The sequence below is a fragment of the Mustelus asterias genome, chromosome 25 (genome assembly GCF_964213995.1).
Source record: "Mustelus asterias chromosome 25, sMusAst1.hap1.1, whole genome shotgun sequence".
Classification (NCBI taxonomy): Eukaryota; Metazoa; Chordata; class Chondrichthyes; order Carcharhiniformes; family Triakidae; genus Mustelus; species Mustelus asterias.
In genome coordinates this window covers 57,387,813-57,405,798 of record NC_135825.1, presented here as the reverse complement: position 1 = coordinate 57,405,798, position 17,986 = coordinate 57,387,813, and the positions used below count along the sequence as shown (strand labels likewise).

At 45.9% G+C, this 17,986-nt stretch overlaps 1 protein-coding gene across 3 annotated transcripts in view; it reads right to left on the bottom strand.

Moving 5' to 3' along the window:
* Positions 1-17,986, bottom strand: part of LOC144479200 (liprin-alpha-2-like) — a 159,063-nt gene that overhangs the window by 40,406 nt on the left and 100,671 nt on the right. For all 3 annotated transcript variants that reach the window (XM_078197859.1, XM_078197860.1, XM_078197862.1), the window contains 2 exons: positions 6,444-6,525; positions 4,854-5,054 (listed from right to left, as the gene is read on the bottom strand). In XM_078197859.1, coding sequence (XP_078053985.1) covers positions 4,854-5,054; positions 6,444-6,525 — 283 coding nt within the window. The remainder of the gene's footprint in view (positions 1-4,853; positions 5,055-6,443; positions 6,526-17,986) is intronic.

Below are 17,986 nucleotides of genomic sequence, written 5' to 3'. Positions count from 1 at the left end.
TGAACTGTAGCCTCAATGCTAAGAATACTCCTGACCCATCAATGCTCATTCACAGGTGAGGAATGGTCCGACAGTTCTCTTCTCCTCCCCCCGTATCTGGAGAGCATTCAGCCCCAGCAGCCTGGCTGTGAACTTCCAAAAATAATTCACAAAGGTTGGAGATTACAGTGATTTGCATCCACAATCAGGCTGACCCGAGTGTGTAAATCTTACTAAACTACCTGAATCAACAGAACATTATCAGATCACTTTTTAAAAAAGAAATAGGGTTTGAATTTTCCGCATTGAACGGAGGAGGAAAATTCAACATTGGGATAAAGTTTAGAAAGTATCAGTCCCAGGACCGGGGTGGATATTTATTTTCACAAAGTAATTTTGGCCAATCCCATTCTCCTCTGTCAAGCTCCAAATATCTGAGTGAATATTCTGTAATAGCAAACCAAGAAACCCCTTGGAAACATGCTTTCTACACTGAGAAACAAAGTGGTGTACATTTTAAACAATCATTTGTGAGCTGCCATTCTCTTCCGCCTCACTCAGCTTTCACCAATGCTTTCGGAATCGAGTTGAAATGAATGTTTTCTTGAAATCCCTCCACGCAGGGATACACCCACTTTGAAATGGTACACATTTTCACTTAGTACAGCAAGCTTTCAAATCGTAAATAATCGAGCAAATCAACAAAATAAGTAACGGTAGGTTTCCCAGTGCTGTGGCACATAAATAATCCAGAAATGTACCCCTTCAATTGACACTTTCAGTTCCTTGGTACATGTTAACTCTTAGCCAGATGATGGGCTTTGGTAAGTGCAATCCCATGCCACATGGCTATATAATTTGTGCCTTTGTGTTTTGCAGCACCGACATATCCAAAGGATGAACCTTTCATCACCAAGTCCTTCAGAACTCTAACATTGACCAACACATCAGCACAGCTCTTTAACAATGAAGTGATGCAGAGGAGTTTATAACTGCCCTCTATTTGTATTATCTGTATGAGCAATCCAGCTGGACGAACCCATTTGCTTTGGATGATGATACAGGATTACTCTTTGGAACATGGTATGTGTCTAACCTGAATGGAAGGATTCCTTCATGACTTAACAAGTCCCTTTGAATTCCAAAGAACAAAGAGAATTACAGCACAGGAACAGGCCCTTCGGCCCTCCAAGCCTGCACCGACCATGCTGCCCGACTGAACCAAAACCCCCGACCCTTCCGGGGACCGTATCCCTCTATTCCCATCCTATTCATGTATTTCTCAAGACACCCCTTCGAAGTCACTACCGTATCCACTTCCACTATCTCCACTGGCAACGAGTTGCAGGCACCCACTACTCTCTGTGTAAAAAATCTGCCTCGCACATCCCCTTTAAACCTTGCCCCTCGTACCTTAAACCTATGGCCCCTAGTAATTGACTCTTCCACCCTGGGAAAAAGCTTCTGACTATCCGCTCTGTCCATGCCCCTCATAATCTTGTAGACTTCTATCAGGTCGCCCCTCAACCTCCGTCATTCCAGTGAGAACAAACCAAGTTTCTCCACCCTCTCCTCATAGCTAATGCCCTCCATACCAGGCAACATCCTGGTAAATCTTTTCTGTACCCTCTCCAAAGCCTCTATATCTTTCTGGTAGTGTGGCGACCAGAATTGAACAATATATTCCAAGTGCAGCCTAACTAAGGTTCTATAAAGCTGCAACATGACTTGCCAATTTTTAAACTCAATACCCCGGCCGATGAAGGCAAGCATGCCGTATGCCTTCTTGACTACCTTCTCCACCTGCATTGCCACTTTCAGTGACCTGTGTACCTGTAAACTCAGATCCCTTTGTCTATCAATACTCTTAAGGGTTCTTTACTGTACATTTCCTATCTGTATTAGACCTTCCAAAATGCATTATCTCACATTTGTCCGGATTAAACTTATTAATCAAACCAGTTACATTTTCTTCCAAATCATTTATATATATTACAAACAGCAAAGATCCCAGCACTGGTCCCTGAGGAACGCCACTTGTCACAGCCCTCCATTCAGAAACGCACCCTTCCACTCCTACCCTGTCTTCTTTGACCAAGTTTTGTATCCACCTTGTCAGCTCATCTCTGATCCCATGCGACTTCACCTTCTGCACCAGTCTGCCATGAGGGCCTGACTGAAGTCCATGTAGACAACATCCACTGCCCTACCCTCATCAATCATCTTTGTCACTTCCTCAAAAAAACTTGATCAAGTATGTGAGACACGACCTCCCCTTCACAAAACCATGCTGCCTCTCACTAATACGTCCACTTATTTCCAAGTGGAAATAAACCCTGTCTCGAAGAATCCTCTCCAATAATTTCCCTACCACTGATGTAAGGCTCACTGGCCTGTAATTACCTCGATTATCCTTGCTACCCTTCTTAAACAAAGGAACAACATTGGCTATTTGCCAATCCTCTGGGACCTCCCCTGTAAGAGTTTTAACAACACCAGGTTAAAGTCCAACAGGTTTGGACTTTAACCTGGTGTTGTTAAAACTCTTACTGTGTTTATCCCAGTCCAACGCCGGCATCTCCACATCATGACCTCCCCTGTAGCCAGTGAGGATACAAAGATTTTTCTCAAGGCCCCAGCAATTTCGTCCCTTGCCTCTCTCAGTATTCTGGGGTATATCCCATCAGGCCCTGGGGACTTGTCTACCTTAATGTTTCTCAAGAACCCCAATACCGCCTCCTTTTTGATCTCAACATGACTCAAACTATCTGCACATCCTTTCCCAGACTCATCATCCACCAAGTCCTTCTGTTTGGTGAATACTGACGCAAAGTCCTCATTTAATACCTCACCCATTTCCTCTGGGTCCACGCATAGATTCCCTCCCCTGTCCTTGTTTGGGCCAACCCTCTCCCTGGCTACCCTCTTGCTCTTTATATATGTATAAAAAGCTTTGGTAAAATGCATGTTCACTTTTACATGATTCTAAACAGATGTTAACACTACAAGGGTATGAAACACTTGGATACGTTACAAAAACAGTTTAAGATAGATTAAATATATTAAGTACAAGTAGATCAATTACCTGGATGTATTATTTATACAATCCAATTGATGGATTCAGACATTATATACAAGTTCCTGTCAAGGGTGTATGAATGAGAGCTATATTAGATTGTTAGTTTTCCTTTCTGTCCATGGTGGATTGGCTGCGGAGGTGACATGGGGGTATGCAGGGGGGGTGAGGTGGATGGCAGTATGAGTTAGCATGGGGGGGATGGATGGAGGTTTGAGGGGGTGAGGTGAGGGCTGCGGGGGTGACATGGGGGTATGCAGGGGGGTGAGGTGGGTAGCAGTATGAGTTAGTATGGGGGGATGGGTGGAGGTTTGAGGGGGTGAGGTGAGGGCTGGCGGGCCCAACAGTTTTGAAAACAACTGGGATGAAGTTCCTCAGAACCAAGTTGGGCCTTCAATTCAGCCACCATGGCACGTATGCACCAACCTCCCCCACAATCTGCTTCCAGGGTTGGCAGACCCGACCCTGTCCTAGACCACCCTCCCCAGAGTGAAAATTGGGTCTAATGGGGCCTTTTAAACCAAGGCAGGTCTGCCAAGATGGAAATACCCCACCTCAAGCTACCTGCCTCCGTAGTGAAAATCAGGACACTGACCTATGTCCATTAAAACTGCCCTAAAATCATTTCACAATAGATCGGAATCAGTTATCATCTCATTAACATTTACCCTTTATCCTGATTGGGGCTGGCTCTCAACTTTATTATTGAAGTATCTGACATATATTACAACTCCCATTTATTTACAAATTCTATATGATAACATTCTTGAATCTAACCCGAACAATGCAAGAGTGTGATTTTAAATGTTTGCCTTACATTTCGCACTTTATGCCAAAGACTGATTAATCAACTTCTCCTCCTTGCCTCAGCACCGATTCAAGAACAGCTTCTTTCCTGTTGCCATCAGACTTTTGAATGGACTTACCTTGTGATGCGCGATAAATCACACAGGAGGCAGGATGTACCCGGGAAATAAAGGCTTTTATTGCCAACAATAACGGAGCTACTATATACAATCCCAGACTAAAGGGTCACCAGGCAGAGCAGTGACCTTTATACCTCTGCCGGAAGGCGGAGCCAACTGGAGTGTACCATAGGACTATATTAACAGGTAGAACAGCCCAACCCTAACCCCAACAGTAACATATCTACAGACTCATAGTGCTGGCCAAACCATGGCTCAGCACTCCTGGTGGTAACCAACAATGGTTCACCACACCTTGCATTAAGTTGATCTTTCTCTACACCCTAGCTATGACTGTAACACTATATTCTGCACACTCTCCTTTCCTTCTCCCCTATGTACTCTATGTACAGAATGTTTTGTCTGTACAGTGCACGAAACAATTTTAAACTGTATAATAATACGTGTGATAATAATAAATCAAATCATTACTTTCTCAATGCAAGCATTCCTATTCAGCACTGACACATGTTGGGACAAAAAAGTCATAACTGTCCCCCGCAGAGCACTTCAATCCAGTCATGTAAAGGGACTAAATAATGACTGGCATCTCCAGAGTTGTAATGGTGGCATTTGAAAAGCCGTGGAGTCATTTTTGCCATTCACGTTGACATGCAATTGTCAGCTAACAACTGTATTCACCAACCTCCAATTGGAAAGCTTAAACTGATGAAAGCATCCAGCTTTTTATGATATCTTCCTCCTTCCACTTGCGTAAAATATTTCTGATACAAACCCATCTTGCCCATTCAGATACTGAGATTGTTAATTCACCGTTTCATCAATCTTTCCAAGCATTTGCACAAACATTCCCAAAGCACAAATTAGCTTACCGTTCTTGATGTAGGCGGTGCTGATGGACTTGTTAATGACACCATCTCCTGTATTGCCAGTCGGAGCTTCAATCGATGAAGGGGGTTGCTGATTCCAATCTCCCTCTGGATCTCTGTGTCAGACAAGGCGGACATGATGGCGCCACTCTTCACGTTGGCTCGGCAGGCAGCGACGTACCAGGCTGGCATTCCCACCCACAGCTGTTTCACATGACACAGAAGATAGAAAATTAACATTATTTCCTACTATACGCGTTGGACAGCTTTCCTTCTGAAACAAAGTGCGTTTTCTTTTGCTGCAGTTAGACTACAGTGAAAACTAAATTGCCGTTACTGTTTGGGCAGGAGGAAAGATTATCCATCACTGGCCTTGCTATAGGTCATTTGTATTAATACAGCTACATAACCTGAGGTTGGACAACAAAGATAGCACATCCCACATCGATTTACTGACCAGGCAATTCTGTTCAGCATGGGGCTAGTCTGACATTCCCCTTTCCCATACTTAAGGTGTAGAAGGTTCACCTAGTCTGCGGAAAGCAGAAAAATGAAGGGACAATCTTCTCAGATAGAAAGTTTACCATTTCCAGCTGCTTTAGAGTTCGACAGGGGCACCAATTCATAAAACATGCTTTTTAAAGATTGCATTTTTGGTTTCTTCCAAACACTGTCACCTGAGCAATGTCACAACACACCAGCTCATGACCTGGGTGTTACATTATCTGTCCAAAAAGGACATCCAGCTTCCCTGCCTATTCAATGTCCGAAAATTAACAGAAGGTTCAGCAAATGCTTTTAGCCGTAGATTCTCTCCGACAACTTGCAGCAGCTGTTTGAGCTCTCAGAATGCCAGGGTAGTAAAATGGAGCACTTGCTGCAGTGGACAAACAAAAGGAAATTCAAAAAGGACATCAGTGCGTATTTACAAGGTGCCTGGAGATAAAATAACGCTGCACTTGGAGGAATTCCAGAGTTTGGGACTGAGATGGGGAAAAAGCACGGCCAATGCAGGGGCACAAAAAAAGGTGGAACCAAGGGTTTGAAAACAAGACATTGCAGGTCGAAGAGATTGGACGGGGGAGGGGCCCAAGGGGGCGGGGCCTGGAGTGGCCGGGGGCGGGGCCCAAGGGGGCGGGACCCGGAGTGGCCGGGGGCGGGGCCCAGAGCGGCCGGGCCCGGAGCGGCCGGGCCCGGAGCGGCCGGGGGCGGGGCCCGGAGCGGCCGGGGGCGGGGCCCGGAGCGGCCGGGGGCGGGGCCCGGAGCGGCCGGGGGCGGGGCCCGGAACGGCTCAAGGGTGAGAGGGACCAAAGGTGATGACTTTTATGACCACTTTAAACAATTTTTATTTTTTCCTCATGGTTTCTTGAATTAAATGTATTTTTCACATCACATTCTTAACTGGATAGTGCAGTCCAAGAAAAAAATGCATTTCTAATCTAAAAATCTAACAAATTGCACTCCAGTTTAGTGTGAATTTGAGTCGAGGAAAATGTGGGTTGAGAGCTGGGTAATTAACATGAAGCAGCAATACATCCGCATTCCCAACTTTAACGGTCTAATTGTCATCATTTGACTTCTCCAGGAATTTACCTCCAGCCAGGATACTACTGTTGGTCCGTCCCACTGTGCAAATGGCATTCCTTTCCTCCGAGCATCCTCCAACAGCTCGTGCCTACAAAACAAGGATGTTTAAGGCTAGTTTATCAAGCTCCTGGTTTAATGCCCCACCAAATGTTAAAACAGGGTTCAATTCAATGTTGAAATCTCAGAAGCAGCGTCAAAGCTAACGGTCCGGATCGTTCTGTGATAGTAAGGAGGGGTCTCTTGGCTCTCTCCATTCTTATGGAGCAAATAGCACAACAACTTCTGGAGTGCGCACATTTATGTTAAACACGGAAGTTGCTGTCAGGATTCTCTGATCCTCCACCGGGTATATTGTTGCAGTTCCCAAGGATGCGAGTCAGCATCGAAATGAATGCAGCGGTCTGCACCTAGGATACATTAGCCACTCATTCCATAAAAGTGGCTGCAAGTTTTAAGCTGATGCATTCGGGAGTTACTGACAATGTGATAATGAGTGAATTATCTCTCTCGCCCTGAAGTAAGTGCAGAATCTCAGCACTTCTGAAAAAGTATTGTGTCATAGAATCCTACAGTGCAGAAGGAGGCCATTCGGCTCATCAAGTCTGCACCGTCCACAAGTCCACCCATAACCCCATGCATTTATCCCAGCTAGTCCACCTGACACTTGGGGGCAATTTCGCATGGCCAATCCACCTAACCTGCACATCTTTGGATTCATGTCGGAGATTTAAACAAAGAACAAAAGAACAAAGAAAATTACAGCACAGGAACAGGCCCTTCGGCCCTCCAAGCCTGCACCGACCATGCTGCCCAACTTAACTAAAACCCCCTACCCTTCTAGGGACCATATCCCTCTATTCCCATCCTATTCATGCATTTGTCCAGGTGCCCCTTAAAAGCCACTACTGTATCTGCTTCCATTACCTCCCCCAGCAGCGAGTTCCAGGCATCCACAACCCCCTGTGTAAAAAATCTGCCTCGTACATCTCCTTTAAACCTTGCCCCTCGCACCTTAAACCTATGCCCCCTAGTAATTGACTCTTCCACCCTGGGAAAAAGCTTCTGACTATTCACTCTGTCCATGCCTCTCATAATCTTGTAGACTTCTATCAGGTCGCCCCTCAACCTCCGTCACTCCAGTGAGAACAAACCAAGTTCCTACAGTGTCTCCTCATAGCTAATGCCCTCCATACCAGGCAACATCCTGATAAATCTTTTCTGTACCCTCTCCAAAGCCTCCACATCCTTCTGGTAGTGTGGCGACCAGAGTTAAACACGATATTACAAGTGCGGTCTAACTAAGGTTCTATAAAGCTGCAACATGACTTGCCAATTTTTAAACTTGGCCCCGGCCGATGAAGGCAAGCATGCCGTATGCCTTCTTGACTACCTTCTCCACCTGCAGTGCCACTTTCAGTAACCTGTGTACCTGTACACCCAGATCCCTCAGCCTATCAATACTCTTAAGGGTTCTGCCATTTACTGTATATTTCCTCTCTGTATTAGACCTTCCAAAATGCATTACCTCACATTTGTCCGGATTAAACTTCATCTGCCATCTCTCCGCCCAAGTCTCCAACCGATCTATATCCTGCTGTATCCTCTGATGATCCTCATTGTTATCTGCAAATCCACCAACCTTTGTGTTGTCCGCAAACTTGCTAATCAAATCAGTTGCATTTTCCTCCAAATCATTTATATATATTACAAACAGCAAAGGTCCCAGCACTGATCCCTGAGGAATGCCACTAGTCACAGCCCTCCATTCAGAAATGCACCCTTCCACTGCTACCCTCTGTCTTCTTTGACCAAGTCCGTTTTATATCCAACTTGCCAGCTCACCTTTGATCCCATGAGACTTCACCTTCTGCACCAGTCTGCCATAAGGACCTTGTCAAAGGCCTTACTGAAGTCCATGTAGACAACATCTACTGCCCTACCCTCATCAACCATCTTCGTCACTTCCTCAAAAAACTCGATCAAGTTAGTGAGATACGACCTTCCCTTCACAAAACCATGTTGCCTCTCACTAATACGTCCACTTATTTCCAAGTGGGAATAAATCCTGTCTTGAAGAATCCTCTCCAATTAGGCTGATGTCAGGCTCACCGGCCTGTAATTACCTGGATTATTCTGAAAAAATATATACAATTTTTAATAAACCGTTTGGGTGGGGTTTCCCATCTGCACTCGTCCCAAGGCCGGAAAATCCCGCCCAAGGTCAATGGACATTTGTATGGTCCTGTCCCACCCACTACGATTCCCGTGGCAGGAGAGACAAGAAAATTCTGCCCTCTGCATCTCATATCTCTCTCCCTTAATCCGATTTTTATTTCTTAATCTTTGTTTCACTTTATTTTTGTCTTTTAAATTTAATTCATGTGTCTTGTTTTATACTTCCTAGCTTGGGGGTTCTGTGTACCTCCGTGAGGATCCTTCAATGTGATTGGTTGAAGAGCCACGCACTGATACTTGTGTTGCTCATAGATCTCCTACAGAGGGTAAAAGACATCCAATGGCAAAAAGCCTTCACTCAAAACTCGGTCAGATTTTTGTGGTCAGCTGTCAGCAATGTGATTGCCTTTCTTCTGACCTCAAAATTCTGGCCACGAACAGCTAACAGCTCCAAAGGGAGAAATTTCATTTTCTTGCGCTATCCTTTCTAAAGTCCAGAACCTCAAACTTTTGCTTCAACATAAATTGTCTCTTCATCCTCTGTTCCATCTTGTGTTTCAGGTAAGTAAACTTCTCCCTCGCCCTATTCCAAAACATTACCTTTAACACAGAGGCAGACTGTGCGCTGGCTGGAGCACAGCAACTGTTGGATTTGTCACAAACATAAAAAGATGGAATGAGCATTGTGCTCCCATTTGGGCGGCACAGTGGCAAGCACTGCTGCCTCACAGCGCCAGGTTCGATTCCCGGCTTGGGTCACCATCTATGCAGGGTCTGCATGGGTTTCCTCCGGGTGCTCCAATTTCCTCCCACAGTCCAAAAGACGTGCTAGTTAGGTGCCTTGGCCATGCTAAATTTTCCCTCAGTGTACCCAAACAGGTGCTAGAGTGTGGCGACTAGGGGATTTTCACAGTAACTTCATTGCAGTGTTAATGTAAGCCTACTTGTGCCACTAAGAAATGAACTTTTAAAAAACCATTTACTTCTTAAGAGCAAAAATGACAACCAGCATCTTAATCTCAATATTCTCTTTGTGTTCTTGGTATAACTATCAACTTCAAATAAGGACATAGGACAAAGAACAAAGAAAATTACAGCACAGGAACAGGCCATTCGGCCTTCCACGCCTGCACCGACCATGCTGCCCGATTGAACTAAAACCCCCTACCCTTCCGGGGACCATTTCCCTCTATTCCCATCCTATTCATGTACTTGTCAAGACGCCACTTAAAAGTCACTACCATATCCACTTTCACTACCTCCCCCGGCAGCGAGTTCCAGGCACCCACCACCCTCTGTGTAGAAAATGTACCTCGTACATCTCCTTTAAACCTTGCCCCTTGCACCGCAAACCTATGCCCCCTAGTAATTGACTCTTCCACCCTGGCCATATGACTATCCACTCTGTCCATGTCCCTCATAATCTTGTAGACTTCTATCAGGTCACCCCTCAACCTCCGTCGTTCCAATGAGAACAAACCGAGTTTCTCCAACCTCTCCTTATAGTTAATGCCCTTCATACCAGGCAACATCCTGGTAAATCATGTGGTGCTAAACTGTGAAATGTTATTTCTAATTGAAACAACAAGGAATTTGGTAAATGAAAGGCTTGTTGACCCAGGCCAGTGCTTGTTTTAAGTACACATCAGTCCAATAAACAAATATATAAGCTTAAATGATATCCTTTTGTTCCTGTATTACAAACAGCAATCTTAATTATAATGCAAATTTAAGGATTGGGAAAAAAAGCTGGAACATTTAGGAAAATTCCACTGCAATGGAGATTGGAGACAAGACTCAATTCTTGAAACCAAAAGAGAAGATGCTAGAAAATCTCAGCAGGTCTGGCAGCATCTGTAAGGAAAGAAAAGAGCTGATGTTTCGAGTGCAGATGATCCTTTGTCAAAGCTGCATTGAAGAGGTAAAGGGACAGGTGTTACACCTTCTGCGACTGCATGAGACCACATGGCATGAGTGACGGGAGAGGTGTTGGGTATAGTGGAGGAGTGGACTAGGTTATCCCAGAGGGAATGGTCTCTGCAGAATGCTGACAGAGGGAGTGAAGGGAAGATGTGTTTGGCGGTGGCATCACGCTGGAGTTGGTGAAAATGGCGGAGGATTGTGCTTTGCATGCGGAGGCTGGTGGGGTGAAATGTGAGGACGAGGGGGACTCTATCCTTGTTCTGGGAGGGAGGGGAGGGGGTGAGGGTCGTGGCGCGGGAGATGGACTGCACGCTGTTGAGGGCCCTGTCGATGACTGTAGATGGGAATCCACGGTTGAGGAAGAAGGAGCACATATTAGAAGCACCTCTTTGGAAAGTGGCTTCATCGGAACAAATGTGACGGAGGTGAAGAAGCTGAGAGAAAGGGATGGAGTCCTTACAGGATGTGGGGTGTGAAGAGCTGTAGTCCAGATAGCTGTGGGAGTCAGTGGGCTTGTTATGGATATTGATAGATAGTCTATTGCTGGAAATGGAGACAGGTCAAGGAAGGGAAGGGAAGTGTCTGAGATGGACCAGGTGAAGGCGATGGAGGGGTGGAAACTGGAAGTGAAGTTGATGAATTTTTCAAGGTCTGGACGAGAGCATGAAGCAGCACCAAAATAGTCATTGATGTACCGGTAAAGGAGTTGTGGGAGGGGACCTGGGTAGGCTTTGACAAAGGGTCATCTGGACTCGAAACGTCAGCTCTTTTCTCTCCGGACCAAATGCTGCCAGACCTGCTGAGATTTTCCAGCATTTTCTCTTTTGGTTTCAGATTCCAGCATTCGCAGTAATTTGTTTTTATCTCAATTCTTGAAAGATCAAGTGAAAGCCCAGGATCTTATTTTAATCCATCACCACTGGTGTGCACGACAAGTTAAAAATTCACCTGCGTCACAAAGTGTCAGAGGCAGTGCTTCCTACACAAGTTTTATTTTATATGTAAATTGAATTCAAGCACTGTGGAGTCAGGTTTTGGCAGCCTGCTGTCTTAACGCTGCAGGTGTAGGATTTAAAACTTGAGGAGGTTTCAGCAGTGCCATTCCGTCAACTTATACAAGTTGCAAGTCACTAATTCCTCTGATCAATGTTTTTATGATGCAGCCTTTCTTGAAAAGACATTTTAGGTTCAAAAGGAAGTATATTTTAGCACAAAACATCAATTCTGCAATCCAAACACTGATTTCCTCAAGTCAAAAGTCAAGCAAAAATGTTGAGAGAGCATCCTGCACAGCATTGAGTGTGGTCTGCACTCTAACAGAAAACCAAACCAAAACTAATACAAGATTAACATAGATTAGAATCCATGGAATGGCCAGTTCTGTGAGATAAAAATAGCTTTTAAAAAGCTGGTAACTGCTGAAGGTCAGATCAACAAGCCTTCCTTACTCAGAGCTGATTCACGCTGGATTGGGATATGCTTCCAAGGTGAAGGTCCCAGTTGAAATGCTCGGTCTTAGTTTCTCTTATCAAATATTGATTGGCTTTCTGTGCTTTTATTAAGTTTGGTGACTTCCAAGATTGTTGCTGGAATAATTTACTCTGTGAATGAATTCTGGTCTTCCACATTTTCATAAATCATTTTATCCAGAGCAGGGGAAAATATGCTGTGGATGGAATTAAGGGACGTCCAAGTCATTTTGGACACTTAACTCATTAATGTTAAGTAAGCGCAACAAGTGTGCTTTAGGCCTCACATGTAGCAAAATAGAAATGGATGCTGCATTAGTATGAACGAAGAAATAGTTTAACTTTATTTATTAGTGTCACAAGTGGGCTTACATTAACACTGCAATGAAGTTACTGTGAAAATCCCCTAGTTGCCACACTCCTGTTCGGGTACACTGAGGGAGAATTCAGCATGGCCAATCCACCTAACCAGCATGTCTTTCAGACTGTGGGCGGAAACAGGAGCACCCGGAGGAAACCCACGCAGAATGTGCAGTCTCTGCACAGATAGTGACCCAGCCCGGATTCAAAGCCAGGTCCCTGCACTGAGAGGCAGCAGTGCGAACCACTGTGCCACCCTAAAAAATATGGCACAATAATAGGTGTGACTGGAATTGGCTCTGCATCGTCACTGGTTCAGGCTGGAGGACAATTGACGACTGTTCCAAAAACATAAACAAATCTTTGTTTACATGAGCAATGGTAACCTGTGGTTGGCTCATTTACATTCACTTCAATGGCCCTTTCTCGAGGTACACACTAAGGTACAATTAAGGCTCTACAAGCCTCATTCCAGGGATCTAATAAAATGATTCATTTTGTGAAGAGATATTTAGCATTTACGATATTAGAACAACAGCAAAAATCTGCAGTGAACAGCAAAATCCCAATTTTATCATGTCTCTGTGGAAAGATATTGAGGAGAGGTGAAGTACTGTAAAACAGAGGGAGCAGATCACAATGCGCTCAAAAACAATCTGCTCTGATCCATGTTCTCTGACAGAGAGTAACACCTGCAAGGGATAACCCATTGGGAGGATGCAGAAACTCAATGCATTTAATCAGCAGTTAACTAAGAGTGCAGAACTTGCACTTATGCAGCAAGATTCACCCAACAAGACCCAGGTTTAGGCTTCCAGGGCGCACTGAAACCCGTTGGAGAAACTGTCGACCAGCTTGTTATTTAGTAATAGAATCACACTTCCATACAATTACTGCACAATAACCAGAAGTCATGAGCGAGAGAAAGAAAAATGCACCTAATCTGACTACAGTTACAAACAGAACTTAGCGGAACGGTAAGGAGTGGGGAGGGGGACAGGGGAGGGGGACAGGGGAGGGGGACAGGGGAGGGGGACAGGGGAGGGGGACAGGGGAGGGGGACAGGGGAGGGGGACAGGGGAGGGGGACAGGGGAGGGGGACAGGGGAGGGGGACAGGGGAGGGGGACAGGGGAGGGGGACAGGGGAGGGGGACAGGGGAGGGGGACAGGGGAGGGGGACAGGGGAGGGGGAGATGAGGAAGGGAGGAAGGAAGGAGGAAAACCAACATATTAACGTGCATGCTACTAGCTGTTATTATCAAACAATACTGGTGCAAAAGTTAAGAAAAACTGATGACAGCGAATGAGGTGATGCCTTGTGGTTGGAATGGAGCAAAATATAATAACATTAGAATTTCTCTCATTATTCTCTACGCTTTTTAACAAAGTTCAATGGACGATATTTTTCTCAGTCACACAGTGTCCAAAGGCACTCAAGAAGCTGCCATATTGATAGAGTCATAGAGCAATATAGCACGGAAACAGGCCCTTCAGCCTAACTAGTCCATGCCAGCCATGGTGCCCTCCCAGTGAGTCCCAATTGCCAGCGTTTGGCCTTTATCTCGCTAATCCTTTCCCGTTCATGTATTTATCCAAATGCTTTTTAAATGTTGTTATTGAACCTGCCTCAACTACTTTCTCTGGCAGCTCATTCCACACACACACCACCCTCTGCGTGAAGAAGTTGCCCCTCAGGTCTCTTTGAAATCTTTCCCCTCTCACCTTAAACCTATGCCCTCTAGTTTTCAATTCCCCTTCCCTGGGAAAAAGACTGTGGGCCTGATTTTGCCAAAACTTAGCGCCCGAAATCATGGTAAAGTTGGGCGCCGGGCCTATACTGCAATCTGCACCCGATTCCGAGCAGATCGTGGCTTTACCGACACTTGATTCGGTCACGGGTCCGGCCCGCACCCGAATCGGGCGGGCCGGCGATTTAAATGCATCTGCATGCATCTAAATCGACTTAATGAACTGCGCGCCCAACACTACCGTCAAATCCCACTTTACCGTCTTCTGGCCCGATCCGCGTCTGCGCTGTAACCGACCTGCAAAATAAAAGTCTGAAGTCGTCGCTGCAGCTTCCGAAGAGCGGGACAGAGCCTGCAATGGCTCTCTGACCCTCTAGTCCCGGGGGGGGGGGGGGGGGGGGGGGGTGTCCACTGCCAGTCTGCAGGCGATCCCTCCTCCCCACCGGAGGAACTAATCCCTCCTCCCGGAGTGGACATGCGGCCACGCCATCCCACAAGGATGAAGCGATTCCTCGCTAAGAAGATGAAGCAGAACCGGCCGATTCCACAGTGGATCCACATGAAAACCGGCTACAAGATCAGTACAAGTCCAAGAGGAGACACTGGAGAAGGACCAAGCTGGGCCTGTAAAGGGATACACCATCACTGGTACACTACCAGCCACAGCCATCTCTCCCGCTCTCTTGCCCCTGCAAGGAAGAGTAATCTGTGGCTGGTAGTGTACCAGTGATGGTGTATCCCTTTACAGGCCCAGCTTGGTCCTTCTCCAGTGTCTCCTCTTGGACTTGTACTGATCTTGTAGCCGGTTTTCATTCAGATCCACTGTGGAATCGGCCGGTTCTGCTTCATCTTCTCAGCGAGGAATCGCTTCATCCTGAAGGTTTTGTATGATGGCATGGCCGCACGTCCACTCCGGGAAGAGGGATTCGTTCCTCCGGTGAGGAGGAGGGATCGCCCGCAGAGTGGCAGCGGACCCCCCCCCGACCAGAGGATGACCATCAGAGAGCCGCTCTCTCCACTTTTTTTCTCTTTCGTGCCAGGGCGCGCTCTGTCAGATTTTTTTTTCGAACTGCGCATACGCAGTTCAGAGCTCCGAACGGTCCGCCAGCGCTAAGCCCCGCCCACAGCGCGGATCGGACTGGAGCTGGCAAAATGCGCATGGGCGGGCTGCAAAGAGGATTCCAGGCGCGGATCTATTTGACGCCCAGATTCGGCACTTGGACTCAAAATGATAAAATCAGGCCCGATGTGTGTTCATTCTATCAATGCCCCTCATCATTTTATAAACCTCAATAAGGTCACCCCTCATTCTCCTACGTTCCAAGGAATAAAGCCCTAGCCTGGCCAACCGCTCCCTATAACTCAAGCCGATTAGTCCTGGCAACATCCTCGGAAATCTTCTGTGCATTCTTTCCAGTTTATCAATGTCCTTCCTATAACAGGGTGACCAAAACTTCAAGTGCAGCCTCACCAATGACCTATAAACTGTAACATAATGTCCCAACTCCTACACTCAATGCCCTGATTGATGAACTAGTGTGCTAAACGCCTTCTTCACCACACTGTCTACCTGTGATGCTGCTTTCAACAAACTATGTGCTTGTACTCCTAGGTCCCTCTGTTCCTCAACTCTCCCCAGTCCCTACCATTCACTGTACAAGTCTTACCCTGATTTGACTTTCCAAAATGCAACACCTCACACTTATCTGTATTGAAATCCATTTGCCAACCCTCGGCCCACTTCCCTAACTGATCAAGATTCCCCTGTAATTTTTGATAACCTTCTTTGCTATCAATGATACCTCCTAATTTACTATCATCCACAAACTTACTGACCATGCCTTGTACATTCACATCCAAATCATTTATATAAATAGCGAATATCAAGGGTCCCAACACTGACCTCTGAGGCAACCACTAGCCACAGGCCTCCAGTCCCAGAAACAACCTTCGACCATCACCCTCTGCTTCCTACCATCGAGCCAATTTTCAATCCAATTTGCTAGCTCTCCCTGGATTCCATGTGACCTAACCTTCCAGACAAGCTTGCCATGCGGGACCTTGTCAAAGGCCTTGCTAAAGTCCATATAAACAACATCTATTGCCCGATCCATCCTCTTGGTTACCCCTTTGAAAAACTCTAAAAGATTAATCAGATATGACTTCCCACAAACAAAGCTGTGCTGACTATCCCTAATTAGATCTTAATGATCCAAATGTAACTTACCCACCACTGATGTCAGCCTTATCAGTTTGTAATTCCGTCTTTGCTATCCTTCTTAAACAAGGGAACAACATTAGCCACCCTCCAGTCTTCTGGAACTTGGTCAGTGCAAAGGGATGAAGCAAATATATTTTTGCAAGGGCCTCTGCAATTTCTTCCCTAGCCTCCCATAAGATCCGAGGATGCACTTGATCAGGCCAAGGGGATTAATGCCCCTTAATGTGCTTTAAGGCTGCAGACACCTCCTCCCTAGTAATATGCACGTGGCCCAAATATTCACCACTTGTTTCCCTCATTTCTTTAGCACCCATGATGTTTTCCAAAGTAAACACCGAGGAGAAATATTCATTAAAAATCTCACCCATCTTCTGTGGCTCCACACACAGACGGCTATGCTGATCTTTAAGGGGACCTATTCTCTCTGTAGCCATCCTTTCACTCTTAATATAGCTATAGAACCTCTTTAGATTTTCTTTAACCTTACCTGACATCCATCTCATACCCTGTTTCTCCTTCCTGATTTCCCTCTGATGTTTTTTTATTCATAGAATTCATAGAAACCCTACAGCACAGAAAGAAGACATTCGGCCCATCGAGTCTGCACCGACCACAATCCCACCCAGGCCCTATCCCTACATATTTTACCCACTAATCCCTCTAACCTACGCATCTCAGGACACTAAGGGCAATTTTAGCATGGCCAATCAACCTAACCCGCACATCTTTGGACTGTGGGAGGAAACCGGAGCACCCGGAGGAAACCCATGCAGACACAAGGAGAATGTGCAAACTCCACACAGACAGTGACCCAAGCCAGGAATCGAACCCAGGTCCCTGAAGCTGTGAAGCAGCAGTGCTAACCACTGTGCTACCGTGCCGCCCTAATGTGTAATAAAATGTGTACTCTTACACTTTTTATAGTCATTGAGGGATTCACTTGTCCCCGATTGCCTAAACCCAATGTATGCTTCCTTCCTTTTCCTGACCAGAGCCTCAATGTCCCTCGTCAGCTAGGGGTCCCAAAACTTGCCAGCCTTTCCCTTCATCCTAACAGCAATGTACTGCCCCTGGACTCTTGATATCACACTTCTAAAAGCCTTCCATTTGCCAGTCATTCCTTTCTCATCAAACAGACTCACCCAATCGACCTCTGCTAGATCTTGCCTAATGCCCCCAAAATTGGCCCTGCTCCAGTTTAACCTGTGGACCCGTCCTATCTTTTTCCATAACTATTTTAAAACTGATGGTGTCATGGTCACTGGACCCGAAGAATGACACTTCAGTCACTTGTCCTACCTTGTAGGAGGTCCAGTGTTGCAACCTCCTGAGTATGGCCCTCTATATTGACTCAGGAAGCTTTCTTGGACGCATTTAACAATTTCCACCCCGTCCAAGCCCTTTGCACTCAGGGTGGCCCAGTCAATACTGGGGAAATTAAAATCTCCAACTAATATTATCCTATTATTCTTACAACTATTTGCAATCTCTCTACACATCCTGCTCCTTTAGTTCCCCGCTGGCTATTGGGGGGTCTATAATACAGTCCCATCAGAGTGGCTATCCCTTTCTTGTTTTTAAGTTCTATCCATTTGGCCTCATTTGTTGAACCCCAAAAAATATCGTCTTTAAGGACTGTTGTCATGCCCTCCC